Source organism: Nesoenas mayeri (genome assembly GCF_963082525.1).
Source record: "Nesoenas mayeri genome assembly, chromosome: 6".
NCBI lineage: Eukaryota > Metazoa > Chordata > Aves > Columbiformes > Columbidae > Nesoenas > Nesoenas mayeri.
The window spans coordinates 40,178,227-40,193,226 of record NC_137545.1 but is presented as its reverse complement, the minus strand read 5'-3'; the positions used below and the strand labels follow the sequence as shown (position 1 = coordinate 40,193,226).

Below are 15,000 nucleotides of genomic sequence, written 5' to 3'. Positions count from 1 at the left end.
TACAGTGCGTCTTTTAACTCAAGACATTCACCCGAGCCTTATGGTTTTTCTTTCTTCCCTGCGTGCGCTGTATCATCTCAGCAGTTAAAGACTTGATAAGAGAAACTTGTCAAAAATCGATTCTTCTTCCCCTAATTGTACGGGTGTGATAAAAGATCATGTGGGGAATCAGCAAGAATTTACACACACATGCGAACAAATAGCTGCTATCAATTCACGTGAAAGATCGGATCAGCCCGTTATCTTGTGTCCGTACATACCAGCGTGTGACAAGAGCGTGGAGAAGGACGTGGGGCAGGAGATACAGGAGCGGGAGGAACGGTGGTAGAAGTCACGATGAGGAAATTCAGAAGAAAGAAAACATCTAGATTGTAACAATTATCTGAAGTTTTCTGGTCTAAGGGAAAACGGTGTGTATGGAGATAGTGCTGTGCCCAGTTGCTTGTTTTTAACGTAGAGCATCACAAAGTCCAGGGGCTGAAGAAGTGAGGGAGAGGTGTTTTTTTGATAGTAGGGCCTTGTTCCTCTTCATCTTGGCAGTGCAATACAGAATTTGTGTAGTTACTGTTTGCCTTTGAATTCAGAATTCAAAGCTGTTTAATATAGATACATTTGAGAATACTGCAAAGCCATATTTTAGTGACACTGTCGAATATTTTGAACCAAAGTTTCCCCCATCCAGACACAGGTATGGCAAGACAGCAAAAGATGAGAGAGTAGTTGATTCACCTAGAAATCACCTTGGAGTACCCATAAGTGCTGTTAGCCTCAACAGGCATCCTCAACATTGTAAACAGCCTGCAGACAATATGTAGAATCACAGAATGGTTTGGGTTGAAGGGACCTTCAAAGCTTCAAAGTGCACCCCCTGCCATGAGCAGGGACATCTTCACCAGCTCAGGTTGCTCAGAGCCCCATCCAACCTGGCCTGGGATGTCTCCAGGGATGGTTCATCCACCACCTCTCTGGCCAACCTGGGCCAGGCTCTCACCACCCTCAGTGTATAAAAATTTATTCCTTATGTCCAGCCTGAATGTCCCTTACTTTGGTTTAAAACCATCACCCTTTGTCCTGTCGTAATAGGCCCTGCTAAAAAGTGTGTCCCCATCTTTCTTCTGGCTCTCTTTTAAGTACAGAAAGGCTGCAATAAGGTCTCCCCAGAGCTTCTCTTCTCCAGCTGAACACCGCAACTCTCTCAGCCTGTCTTCACAGAAGAAAGACTGTGGTCCTGTTCCTCCAAGCAGGGTGGCCACTCATGCAATGTCATTTGAGGAGGACAGAGGTTGTGTGTGGTCAAAGGAAAGTAAATCCCCCATTTCAGGGGAATCACAGCTGGCAGGGTCTGTTCTGCTCCTTTGCTTGGGAAAGCAGTGGAGAGTTTGGCTCTAGATCTGTGCTGAATGGGGACGGAGTTCCTGCAGGGAAACTTCACCTTTGAAAAGCAAATGATTCTGGCAGATTTAATCCAAAAAGATGAACGTGGTGGATAGATAAGACAGACCGAAAGCAAAGACTTAAAATGCAAGTGTTTATACAGCCTTGACTAAAAGGTACCAGATATGATAAAAAGGTGTAAAATAACGATTTCAAAGTGGAAACTTTTTAGCTGTGTCTAAGAAAAACTGTCTAATACTCCCAAAGAAAACTCTGTTCACCAGGGATGCAATACAGATAACATGTGGTGAATGAACCAGTGCCATGAAAGTAGAAGCTGACACCCTCAGTTCTTTAATACCTCAAGCAAAAAATAGTGTAACTTCACTTTCATGCAAGCTGAAATTAAGTTGGAGAGCAGATATTAGGGTTTTTTTTATAAATGGCAAATAAAAAAGTTAATGAAATGCTCTGAGAAGTTCAGATTGAAACGTTAACTGGAAGGGCAGTTTGGAAGTGTCTCTTCTTTGCTTGTTCATTCAGTGAAGTCTAACCTTGAAATTTCTTCCCATGGCTGGGGATTCGGGGTACTGAACCCTTCCAGTGGAAGATGCACTATTCCTTGATCACTGTTTTTATGAGCTTGTAGAAACGTTCAGCATGTAATCAAATCTCTCAGGTGTGAATATTCTCCTTCATTTTTTCCATCTTTCTTAAAGCCCATTTTCTCAAAGGGCTAGGAGAAGTTGATAGGCCAAAGGAGAAAACATCTCTAATTTTGATAATTGCAAAAAAGATGCTTTATACTACCTCTTTATTCTTCAGCTTAAAAGCCTGATGCAATTTTGAGTAGTTTAAGATGTTTGTAGCGTGGGCAGAGCCTCTAGTAAGTGTTCCAAGAGCAACAGTTTGCTTTATGACCTTCTCTTCAGTTCCCTTCCTACCTGGTCTCTGATTGAGATGTGGGCAACTAGAGATTGAGAAGAACTGTTCTGTAGTTACAAACTAAATGTAAACCTGTTAGTTCTGAAAATTATAAGACAGACACTTCATCCTGTGATAAAAAGTGATGGCTGTGACATTCACCTGTGAGACCCTAAATAGAGAGTACTGAGATCTCCCTTCCCAAACCTTGTGGAACACAAAGATGTTTGTGCTACCTGCACTTATATGCACTTTGCTGCTCTATAAATTCTTGAATTAGTTGGTCTCAAGCAGGAATATTCGGGATCTGATCTTAGAGAAATGGAGGCAGAAGGTGAGTTACCAGCCTTTGCTCACCAAATCACACATATTTATGTTGCCCCAGCTTTCTCTTGCTTTCCCCATGCAAGAACCAGGTAACTGCCTCTGTGGGACAGGGAGGAGCAATGGCATCTATGTTTCTATCAAGTATGTTGATTTTCATCAGGGGGTAATTGTGATGAGCTGAAAACGGGGTGTTTTTTAGCTTTCTGAAAGGTTGCATGTCTGCCAATTGTATTGAAAGATTCACAGAAGGTTAGTGAATGTGTTTGGGTTTGAGTGGTGGTTTTTCTCCTCCGCTTTCAATGTTCTGGGCTCCTGTTTAACAGTTGAAGCAGTTTGCTCGGTTGGCATCAGCAACGCACTAAAGGAGAGGGGAAATCTCTCAGAAATACAAAGAACTAGCACATTTTGTGATCTGTTCTCGCTCAGATGTGTACTTGAAATTGCATTCCCTCAGTGGAGGGAAATCATTTCAGTCACCCCGGTCACAGCAGAAAGCAGTCCTCGTTTTGAACGCCTTTTTTCATTAATGTAGATATGTTTCTGAGATGAGAAACGATGTTTCTTCTAATTATGGTTACATGTAGTTAATTTCCTTTTTTAAAAAGCTCGGTGTGAAAGGCAGTTTGCTTTAAGAAGGGGAGGAAAAGAAAAAGGGAAAAGTGATACAGCTGATGCTCCTGTTGCCTTAGCAACAGATTTATTTATTAGGGTCTGAAATGACATGAGTTAATATACCACATACCTGCTGATCGGCAAACTCTCCTATTTCAGCTCCAGTTGACAATTAAGTCCTGGACAGCTACAGCCAGGGGTTAATGTTACTCATTAGGAGAACTAGGTCATTACTGGGAAATCAAGGCACTTAAGGCATCATGGATAAAATACAAAATTCAACATCTCAAGGAGTGAGGGGTTTTATGTTAATTAACCTTATTTTCCTTTCATTAAAAAAAATCTTTCATATATGCATATGACAGTGGATCAATTAATTGAAAAGGAGAAAAAAAGAGTAAGCTGTAGTTTACTTTCCTCTCTTAGTTGTCTTCATTTCCTTTGGAAGGGTTTCATTATTTTATGGAAAATTCTTATGTCTATATGATGAGTAAAAAGGGTATTAAAATTAAGAAGGGAATCATCATGGAAATCAGCTTTACCACAAGGGAATGAGCAAATAAAAGCCTTGGAAATGAAAATAAATAAGCTTTGCTAATACCTCACCTAAGGAGCAGAATATAAGCCCATCAGAGCTTGGAGATATTTAGAGGTAGTTCTTTGCTTCTTTATTAAGCAGTTACATAGTTATTTGACCTTCAGAAACTGAAACTTTAAGGAACTAAATCGAAGTTGTTGGTAAATATTCTATTTACAGAAAGCCGATGGGTGGCATAGCAGACAGTAACCCCTCCACTTTTAGTAATTGGCTTCTGATTTCCAGGAAAATTAAATATATTCTCTGGAAGTTTTATTAAGATATCTGAGTGGGAGTTTTAACTTGATAAGTCATAAGTGATTTAATAAAGCTCTCCTGAAAGCCTTTATTTACTAACTTTTAGCAGACTTCGTTTTGATACTGGAGAACTTAATAGGCTGTAAAAGAATCGTATTAAAATAAAACTTCGTTGTTTTTTTACCCACTGCTCCCCCAAATACACTTAGTTCTTTCACTTCTACTAAGCACTGTTCTTTCTTTTCTATAGTTAAGTTCCATGCCCAGTTCTGCTTCTTGTTGCGTTTAGAGCAGTTTGGTGTAAACCCTTTTTCCACTCCTGTAAAGTCAAGGTTGAAGCCGCATCTTACGTGGGTTGCAAGTAGTGACCCATTGGTGTCGGGCTCTCAGAGCACTGTTACCTGTAACAAGAGCAAAATTCAAGCCCCATGAACTATCTTCTACTCCAGGGGATGGTTTTGTACTCTGATGTACCTGTACCTTAAAGCTTAAATACCATAAAGATTCTGCTTAAAATATCACACGCAGAAGCCTTCCTTCTTCACTGTCTCTGTGCCACACGGATGCTCATAGGGCAGCTGCTTTAGTGCCTTCCTCTGAAGCCTGTCATAATACATGTTTCAGCCACAGCTGAAAAACTGACGTTGAGTTAATGTAAGATTGCAACTGCATCACTTGGACATTTTAAGATTAATTAAGTTTGGAACAGAAGTATCAGTTTGCCCTATAAACTCTGGTAAGCCTGGCTCTTCCTTTTACCATGATGGGAAACTCATTTTATGGTGTTTTTCTTCTCTTATGCAGCTACAAAACCCAAGTCTGAGCAGAAACGCATGTGAACTGGTGGGTCTAAAGCCCTGAGGGAAGGGGGCTCACACTTTTCCACCTATTGCCATCAAAACAGTCCTTTTCTTCTCCATTCACCCAAGCTTTGTCTTGGCCTTTCAAACCTCTTCCTTTTCTCTCATAGATTAGAATCATAGAATCATGGTTGGTTGGAAGAGACCCTTAAGATCATCGAGTCCAACCATAAACTAAATCTATGTCCCTAAGAACTTTATCTAAACGCTTTTTAAACCCCTCCAGGGATGGTGACTCCAGCACTTCCCTGGGCAGCCTGTTCAATGCAATTGGATATTGTTCCCAATATCCAATCTGAACCTCCCCTGGTGCAATTTGAGGCCATTTCCTCTTGTCCTATTGCTTGTTACTTGGGACAAGAGACCAACACCCTCCATGCTCCAACCTCCTTTCAGGTGGTTGTAGAGAGCGAGAAGGTCTCCCTTTCTCTTCCTATATAGTCTCCTTGTGCAGCAAATTTGATTTTTCTCCGCTTTCTCAACTTTTTTCCGTCTCCATCATTTCAGTCACCCTCCCTGTCTGTGCAAGGGACCTTCTACAACACATTGGTCCCTGTGTTCTCCTAAGCTCCATTGTCCAACCTGACTGTGTTATCCTCATGGTCTCTTATACTGGTGTCCTTATTGAGCTTGTTGCATTTTTTTTCCTTAAGAACCGGCATCATGTCGCATATTTTCCCCTTCTTCTCTGCTTCTTCTTTCAGTTCACTATTTCTTTGCCATGCTGTTCTTGGATAACTACTCAGATTGATGAGATCTTGTTTGTCCCCTTTGCTTTATTCTCATCTGCATCTGAGAGTTTCAGTCAAACTGGAAAAGCCTCTTCAACCCATCTCCTATACTGCTTTGTTTTCTTAACCAAATCTTACATTTTCTTGTTGTTCCTTATTTTCAATGCATATAAAAGAGCTCTTTATTCTGCAAATTTTATTTTGAATTCAGTGGAGGAATCATTGAAAGTGAAGACAGGGTTTGTGGTTTTATTTCAGATGGCAGATCCTGCCTGGGTTTTAGCAACCTGACCTGCAGGACTAGGACTAACTTGCCCAAGACATGTGGACCATTCAGTGACCAGGCACAAAAGAAGTTCTCCAAAGGCTTGTCTATGTTTTCAGGAAGACTTCCAACACAAGAAGTGTATCTTTGACCCAAAATCAAACACATCCAAATATTCAGTTCTTACCTTAAACCGAAAAGCGGTCGAAATACCTAAAACAGAGGCTTATTAGAAATGTAATATTTGCAAGATGTTTTAAATCTTGTTCTTTGGATGTTCTGGAGAACTTTTGGCAGAATTTTTCTAGAATATGATAGTCCAGAATAGCTCCAGTCTTTGGAAATGTCATAAAGAAGAAGTTTTCTAATAAGAAGTCTCAGGCAAACTCAGGAGACGGTGCCACCAGCCCCCTTAGTAGTTCACAGTAGCCCTGACCAAAGTATGCGAATAGTCTCCAGGAGGCAAAAATCAAATATTTCCTAAGCAAATTATTTAGTATTCTTCCTTATGTTCACCAATAATAAGGGGTTATGTTTCTCTCTTCAAAGCTTTTTAATTAGATTCCTCTTCTTACTGCACAGCAAGTTTGACTCTCTTCCCCCTTTCCCTTCTTGTCCTCCCTGCTTTCCTTTTCTCTGTGTTTTCACCCTTTTCCCCCCTCCCTTCATCCTCTAATCTCCACTTTTTCTCAGGTGTGTTTGTGCAAAAACTGCCTCAACAAAATAAGTTGATTTCTTGTTCCGGAAGGGATGAGATTCGTAGTTACTTTAATCTTGTTGAATAATGAATTTCGAGCCTTGGTCTTGGTGCCAAGGAAGTTCCTGCTTAGGAGCTTCATCCTTGGAGATGACAGCTTCACAAATCCCAAAAGGATGAGTTATAGTATTGTACCTGAGCTAATTCCCATTGGGGTATTAGTAAGGACCAGGACTTATTTTTTTGACCCAGGCACTGAATCTGGTGGACTATTAAATACTTATAGTTTGGTGATGTGAGTCCACCATGGAAATCATAGAGGGGCCACAAGGTTTTGTATGGTAGGAGTGCCATTCCCAGGCAGATGTTTGGTGATGTAGTTCTTTATGTAGTAACTTACATTCGAATCTTCTGTTCTTTCAAGTAACTACCTGAGTAGATTTTTTTTTCCCACGTCCATAGTCATTTATTACTACCATGACATGACTTTTATATAGCATGTTGAATTACAATAGGATATATTGTGTATGGTTATCAAGGCTGTCAGGATGACTCAGGTTATTTTATCTTGCCTCACAACAACAGGAAACCATTTGTTATGTTACCTTTGGAACAGAAAAGGAAGTTAAGTTTAATATGTTGTTTTAAAGAAACTATTTGGGAGTAGTTCGTAGCCGTTATTGGGTTGTGTTGCAAATTCGAGTAAAATGGTTATTTTATCTGAATGAAAAGCTAGTGAAAAGCTAGGTTCTCTAAGCTGGAATAAAAGAAATGAAAAGGCATCCAAATAAAAGTGCATTGATTTTTACAGCGAGGTAACTGAGACCAAACACTGGTCTTTGTCTTCGAAGGTTAATCTCTCTTTAGGAAACAAGCAGGAGGCTCAATGACTGATGCTGATCCTGAGGTTTCTTTGGTTAGAGAACGCGCAATATTTTATTTTGAGGTTTTTTCCTTCGCGAATTGTGAGGGGAGAAGAAGAAGAATCTAAACAATAAACTCCCAAGGTTCTCTTTATTTTATGAATCTCTTCTAGATAACACAAGATAGGAGAAAATGCTTTTCCAGCGTAAAGCCCAACACCACCCATTTTTCTCAGGCCAGCAATTTGAAAAAATCAGGAGGTAAAATACACACTCCTCACTGTAAATACGTCATGGCCTATAACAGAAAATAAAACACTGTATTTGCCAGTACTGTTTGGCTGCTTTTTGCTTCTCTAGTGCCATTTTTTAATTCCTTGGCTTGCAGAGGTGTTTTGCAAGCGCAGGCAAAGGATCAGGACCATTTCTGTTTGTAGGAACTCCAAATGGCTCGCTCAAATCTATTCTGGAGGGGCCTTTATTTCAGTGACTCTTACACAGAAATGTTTTCTTCTACTTGACTCCATTTTCTATTAACTGAGGGGGTATTGGATATTGTGGTAACTTTTGATGCTGATGATGCCAGACAATGTTTAGAGGCACAATTACAGCAAAGACATTTTGTAAGCGTATCAGCCGAAGAAGAAAACTCATTGGACTTAACTACATGTTTACAGTCTACCCCTACCTCATATTGGAAATGTAAAAAGATGGAAAAATACTGTGATAAATTGAATAAATGGAAAGCAATTAACTTTTCCTTCATGTTTGCATTTTCATAGTTATTTCTTTTCCCCCTTGTTTCTTTTCTGGTAGCTCTTTCCCCACAGTTATCGTGAGCATTGTTACCAGAAATTTGGTATTAGAATTCTAATCTTTCGCCTGTCTTTCCCCCCACCCCAGTCTTAACATAGAAAACGCATATTAAAGTCATTTGATTTAGGCAAGTCTTCTGTCCTTCGTGAAAATAATGACTACAATGTGTTTCATTTGGGATATTGAATAGGCTTGTAACATGAGTCTCTTACTTTAAGAAGAATATTATCCTCCCGTCTCTGATCCTCAGCACATTTCTGTAAATGAAAGCTCCTGTAAGACCCTCTCTTAGGGATGGGAAAACCTGGGAAATCACTGTCAGGAAAAGACCAGAACGCTGAAATTCTCTGTTTTGAAGGCCAGGCTTATATTTTGTGACTAACTGCTGCTTTCTAGCAGCGTTAAGTTATAATAAACCTATATTCAAATCTTGCAGAGCTCAAGCTTTAACGTAAAATATCAGGGTGTAGTACAGTAAACGCAGTGAAAAAATGATGGGTGCTTTTCTTTAGGTTAGGTTTAAGGTGAAATGGAGCCTTTTTTATTTCAGCAGAGCGTGCGTGCAAAAAAACGCACCATTTATTGATATGCTGCTGTTCTCCTCTTGAGAATGCCCTGGACGGATACAGGGTCAACAGGAGGCTGATGTCACATGAGTCACCCTTATCAGCCTGTGGCATCCTTCATCACCCTCCCCAGGCCTGGACCGTATCAGCCAAAACAGTCAAGAACCTCAAGTTCCTGCTGTTATCACCCAAACGAAGAACGTTAGAGGGATAAAGGCACCTTCAGCCCTGGCTCCGGGGGCGATAGGGGAGCAGCTCAGCAGCAGGGACTGCCCACGCTTTCCTTCACCTTCATTCTTCCGAAAACAGAAACATTTAGGAGGATTTTGCAGATTTTCTACCCTTTCTTTTTGTTCTCCATCCTCAGGGCTAACGCCACTGCGTGCCTTTGCTCTATTCTCTTCCTCTTTGGTTCTCCTTTAATTATCGCACAGTTTTAATTTTGCTTCCTAATTTATATCTTTAGTGTTTCTTTCTGACCTTTTCTCTACCACTGATAGCAGTCTCAAATGCTCACTGCAGCTTCTCTCTGAGTAGTTTTCTGTATTCTTTCATTTTCCTGAGTCTATACCTTTTCCTTTTTCGCTTCTATTTACTCTATATTTATCTTTTCTCCCCCTGGGTTTGGATATGCCATGATTTTTTCAGTTTTCAACTTGAATACTTGTATTTTCTTGTTCCTCTTCTTGTGGTTCTCTTCCCCTTTACGTTGTTTTGCCCGTCTCATCTGCCAAACTCGCTCCTCAATATTTCACCTTCCTGAGACTAAAGAGCCACTGTCATCCACTTCAAGGCCTTAGAAACTTCATCTCCTTCACTTTTAATTATGGATTCTATGCTCATGGACTTCCCCAGCCCCCTTCCTGTCCCTCATTCCTTCCCTGTGCATTGTCCCCCGTCCCTTTCTCTCCTCCCTGGTTGCAGAACCATTTTCTAGTGATAACTGCAGATAGGTGGAAATCTGTGGTTTAGCTTTTGATATATATTCTAAAAATATATATATTTTTTTAAAAAACGCTAGTATAACTTCTGAAGATTTTGTACCTATTTTAGCGTTGCCACTTCACACCACTTCCAATGATACGATGAATTGGGGAGGCAGAAGGAGACGCAGCCAGTTTGAATCGCTTGGTTTTAAGGCACTGTAAAAAATGAAATATGACTGTTTGCCCTGACAATTTGGAATTCTCCACCACTGCAAATCTCCCATGCTAAATGTCCTAAGAAGATTAAGATCAACCCTTTTAATATTGCTCTTAGCTGAGCTTTTTTGTAACCCTTTCAGAATATGTAGCACCTTGAGAGATGGCTCAACAAGGCTGTTATCGTAAGAATTACATACCCTTTACATGTTATTTTCTCAAATATTAAGACTTTCTTTCCTGACTTAGCATTTTCAGGTTACTGATTAACTTGCATAAACTGTAAGTTTAATTCTCTGTTTAAAGAGGCTGCATTTATTTCGCCCCTTTGAGCAAGTCCTGTCTCTTCTCCCCAACTCCGGTGCTTTCGCATTGCATAGCTATATGTGTTTTCTCCAAACCCTAAATAACTGTAATTATCGCTATGTATGATAAGTTTAATTAAAAAATTAAATTTAAGTCACAGAAGACCATATGGGTCTCTTAATGAATTTCGCTCAAATCCAAGAGAACGATATGCACTGAATAATGTAAAGGGCCAAATTCTGCCTTTTTATTTCTTTTAATTTAATACATTTTCCATCACTGATAAGGGACTTGGGGACCCTGCAGCCACAGGGAATAACTCCAGTTTAGCTGGTTTCTGTGCACTCTCCTTCCAGTTCCAGCAGTGGGTGAGTCTGGAGACTGAATTCACAACACCCCTGAATAGCAGAAAACTGTTTTGGACCCTGTTGCCATTGATTGTATAGAGGAGCATCATCGTAGCGCTATGAGGTTGCTTTTTAAAATCATTTTTTAGGCTGAAAAGAGGGATGTCAAGTCATCAATTAATCCTGACAGCATCCTTCTGTGGTGAAAATATAACAGTCACACCCGTTTTATAAACAGGGAATCTAAGGCAGATATAATGGAAGCTATAATGGTGGTGCTGCTGCTACCACCAGCCTCCCAATCCTCATTTCAGGGACAGTCTTGGAAGTTTTATTTCAGATTACAAGGGGTAAAGAAATGAGCGTTCAGTTCATGGATCTTCAGTATCTCCAACAGCACAGTGCTCTCAAATCCAAGTATAGATGTGGTGCCTGTGTCTGGTTTGTGGCATTTACAGCTGGAGTTTGGTCATTCTGATATTTTCATGTTTTTACAGTGAAATTTAGAGCGTCTTCATACCCAGTTCTTATTTTGCCTTTACCAGATGCATATCAAATCAAGTAGAAATACAGAAGTGTTTGAAATACCTACACTAAGCAACAAAGCCAGACCCTAGAATCAGCTTGTTTTTTCCCCAAACAGAATCACTTAAAAGTTTGCGTTTTAATATCAGGCTTTTATAGAGTTTTGCAGTTCTTCTTAAGAAAATGGAGTATATATAATTAATACTGTTTAATAAAGCTCAAAAATGCAACAGATGCAGCCAAAAGTGCATGTCATTTTTGAGCAGATCTTTACAGAACAGACATTCCATATTGTGTTCATCTTTTTCCACGATCACTGCTATGACAATCTGGTGTGTTTAGCAGTTGTTGCTGAGTAAGGCAGACTGGATTGTATATGATTTTCTCCATGTCAGCCAAGAAGCAGAGCTCTCTTCTTTTTGATGTAGTTAAAGAGGTGGTCTTCTACTATTTATTGCTTTCTACTAGGAGCAGCTATACCTTTACTAACTTGTAGGAATAATAATATATTGCAATCTGTAGGTGCGCGTACCAAAAGCAGGTCTTAATGGAAAATGAAATGGTCGTGGTACGGAAAAGTCATAGGAACCGATAAATTGAATAAGGTGACCTCACAAATAGAAAAAAACGCCAAGATTCACAAAACATGTCATTAAAATCTGCGAGCGTCACGTAAAAGCGAAGTATTTTAAAAGGGGCTGTGGAAGGAGAATCACCTACAGCAGCAAAACCCTCAGAGAGGCTCCAGCGCAGAGGAAACGCTTCCCCTTTCAACATTCCTTCTGGGTGCCAAATTTTCCTTCTGTTCTTCCCCACCTATTAAACAAAGCTGCAACTTCCAATTCCTATCAGTTTTCCTAAATATGTGCAGCTTATGTGGCTTCGACGAGCTGTAAGGCTCCGGATTCTCCTGCCAGCTCCTTGACAATGTGGCTCCAACAGCATCCTCCACTTTTGGCTGCCTCCGGGACCCCTGGTCTCTTCTGGAAAGGGAGAGGGAAAGCAGATCCTTTGCTGGAAGGGCTTTTTTTGTGTGACTGCAAAGCTGATAGTGGGGCTGTGAAGAGCTTGGAAAGATCCCTGTGAGCATCGTGGCTCTGTCTGTCGAGGCTGCCTCCTCGTTTTTCGGGGATGTTTGGGTCCATCTCGGGGTGAGATGCACGTAGCTCAGCATCAGAGCTCCTGGGGATCACTTATAAAGCACCCGCAAAAGCCCGCCTGGGGGAAACCGAGGCAAACAGGAAACATTGTACTGAATTACACTGAATTATATTGTATTGAATGACTTTATACTGAATTCCCTGCTCGTTGCAGTGGGGTTGGACTAGACGACCTTTGAAGGTCCCTTCCAACCCAAACTACTCTATGGTTCTACACCAAGTCCCAGCACCAAAGCTGTTACGTTTTCCTTGCAAACTTGCACGTTTTCAATACAGATCTTCCAGCCAAGTCTGAATCTTCCACTGTAATCCCATTTTGGCTCTTTGAGCTGGGAATTTGGAGGGAACTATAATACCGGCAATGCGTTCCTGCACATAATTTACCTACCAGAAACAGGTAAGGATGCAAACAAACTAGTAGGCAGTTCTAGGGTCTGATTAAGTGGAAGAAATTCTCTCCACCAGCCGGTGTTCGTATCCACTTTGGTTACTGGAACCACCGGGAAAACTCCTGGTTCACAGATGTGAAACAAATTATGAAGCTTATGCAGTTGCATTCCTCCTTATTACGGAGAACACAACAAATCTGGGAGAAGGAGGACTTCTTAAAGTCATTATTGTCCGCATTTATTTCAAGAAAATGCAACTAATTCTGAAAACTCCACGGTTCCTGAAGATTTCTCAGCCTAGGAGAGACACGTTAATTGTAAGATTAATTTGTTTTAATTCCCTAAACCAAAAATATTGACTGAATGAGAAATTAACACATGTAGAGCTGCAGATGTCATTTGGCTTCAGATTTCCTGAATGATATAATTATTAATATTTCATATAGCAGTGTGACAAACCTACGGATTCGCTCTACAAAATTAGTCGGTGAAGAAAGACGCCAGGACAGCCGAGCTATGGATTTTCCCTTAATACAGGAAGGAGAGCGGTGGAATTTTCTAAATAATAAATAAAACAAAAATCTTTTAAAGACATATGGTGCACATCTGAAGTACAACAATTCAGAGCAGAGTAATTAAATGCAAGATGTAATATTCACCTTGGAGGGGGGGAATTATTTCATTTTTACTATAAGAATTTGGGAAATTTTGATCGTCTGTGGTACCATTCGACCCTTTCATTCTCTCCTAGTGAAGTAGATAGATTAGCAAATCGGCTTTTTATTTTCTTTTTAGATAACCAAGCTTGTGTTGCAAGGCATTAAGTGTTACACCCATACAAACCTTTAATATTATCTTCAGCTGAGATGATAAATAACTACAGGTTTCTTACTTTCTGTTTTAACTTCCAGTTACCTCCTTAAAAGTCTAAGGGTAGAAAATGGCTTGTGTTAGTTTATTCCTTCCTCCTTTACCTAAAGCACTGAATGGATCAGAAGCTTTACATTAGTGCAGCATGGATTCATAAAATTCCAGCTTGGGAAATACTAAATTTTAAGCAAAAGTTTGTGATTAACCTATTCCTCCTGAAAAAGGAGATCAAGTGTAATGGAGATTGTATATGTATTTTTTGACAGAAACAACGAAGTTGTTTTTCTTACTTTGCCCCTTTTTCTAACATGATTTTTGCCTTTAGTGAGGTGAGATATTTCTCAGCCCTTCTCGCTTTCAAAGTGGGTAATTTGAAGAGCAAAGGCATCATTTGAAGACAGGGAAGAGAGAGAAGAATCTGCTGAAACTGAGTTTCGATTCCAAGCGCTGAGTCGAGGAAAAAGTTCAACCACGTGGCATAAGCAAAGGGGGAAATTACGCTCAAAATGTTTGGTCCCCGAAATAATAATTTAAGAGAAATACTGTTCTGATTTTTTGAAACAAATCTACGAGTAAACATAAGTGATGCTGAGATATGTTCTTTTTGTTTCAAGGGAACATGACAAAGATCCTGAGACTTTCTTTAAAGTCCTGCTGAAACTGAAAGAGAAAGATCTTCCTTTCCACGTGTCCGTGCTTGGAGAGGCTTTCACTGAAATTCCAGGTACCTTTCCTTTTGTTTCTTAATGTAAAGTTACCAAAAAATAAATATTTCCAGAGGTAGTATTTATGTACAAATTATTTTACATTAGTGAGAGAACATGTTTGAAATCTTCATAGTTGTAAAACTATATAATATTAATATGTCATTAAAATTATTAAAGACAGTAAACATTTTTTATTTTACTTGGCATTGCAAGACCTTATTTATTATTTCTGTTTCAGTAACACTTCTATATTTATTTAAATGTAAAGACAGGTGCGAGTGACTGGATGGTTCAGATAGGAAACAAAATCTTTGCGCAAAGGTCGCTCATCTGAAATCCAGATTGAGAATTTAACAGGTGAAAACACTTAGTTCCCTTTCAAACGGGAGGTTAAGGACTTCTGTGGAGAGCTTCTGGTTTGTATCTGGCATGAAAGTGCTCATTCATCTCTAATATTTTTATATCACTCTTTCGCACACTCCTTCCATTTCCCAGTTTCTGACAGCCACGACTCTGTAAGCAGTTTCACCCATCTGAAAAACTAGTAGGGTTTATTCTGAATACACACAGATTTGTGCTGGAGATACTGCGGTAATAAAGCGAACAACCAAATCCTATGATGGGTGCACTTGTAGTAAATTAAACCTTTTAAAAATGTACGTTAACAATGGGTGAGCTTCAAAA

The 15,000-nt window shown here is 39.8% G+C and overlaps 1 protein-coding gene across 1 annotated transcript in view; it reads left to right on the top strand.

The window, feature by feature from the left end:
* GTDC1 (glycosyltransferase like domain containing 1) overlaps nucleotides 1–15,000 on the top strand; it is a gene marked incomplete at its 3' end in the record, with an annotated part of 158,665 nt that overhangs the window by 127,748 nt on the left and 15,917 nt on the right. The window contains exon 6 of the mRNA XM_080346674.1: nucleotides 14,224–14,333. Coding sequence (XP_080202800.1) covers nucleotides 14,224–14,333 — 110 coding nt within the window. The remainder of the gene's footprint in view (nucleotides 1–14,223; nucleotides 14,334–15,000) is intronic.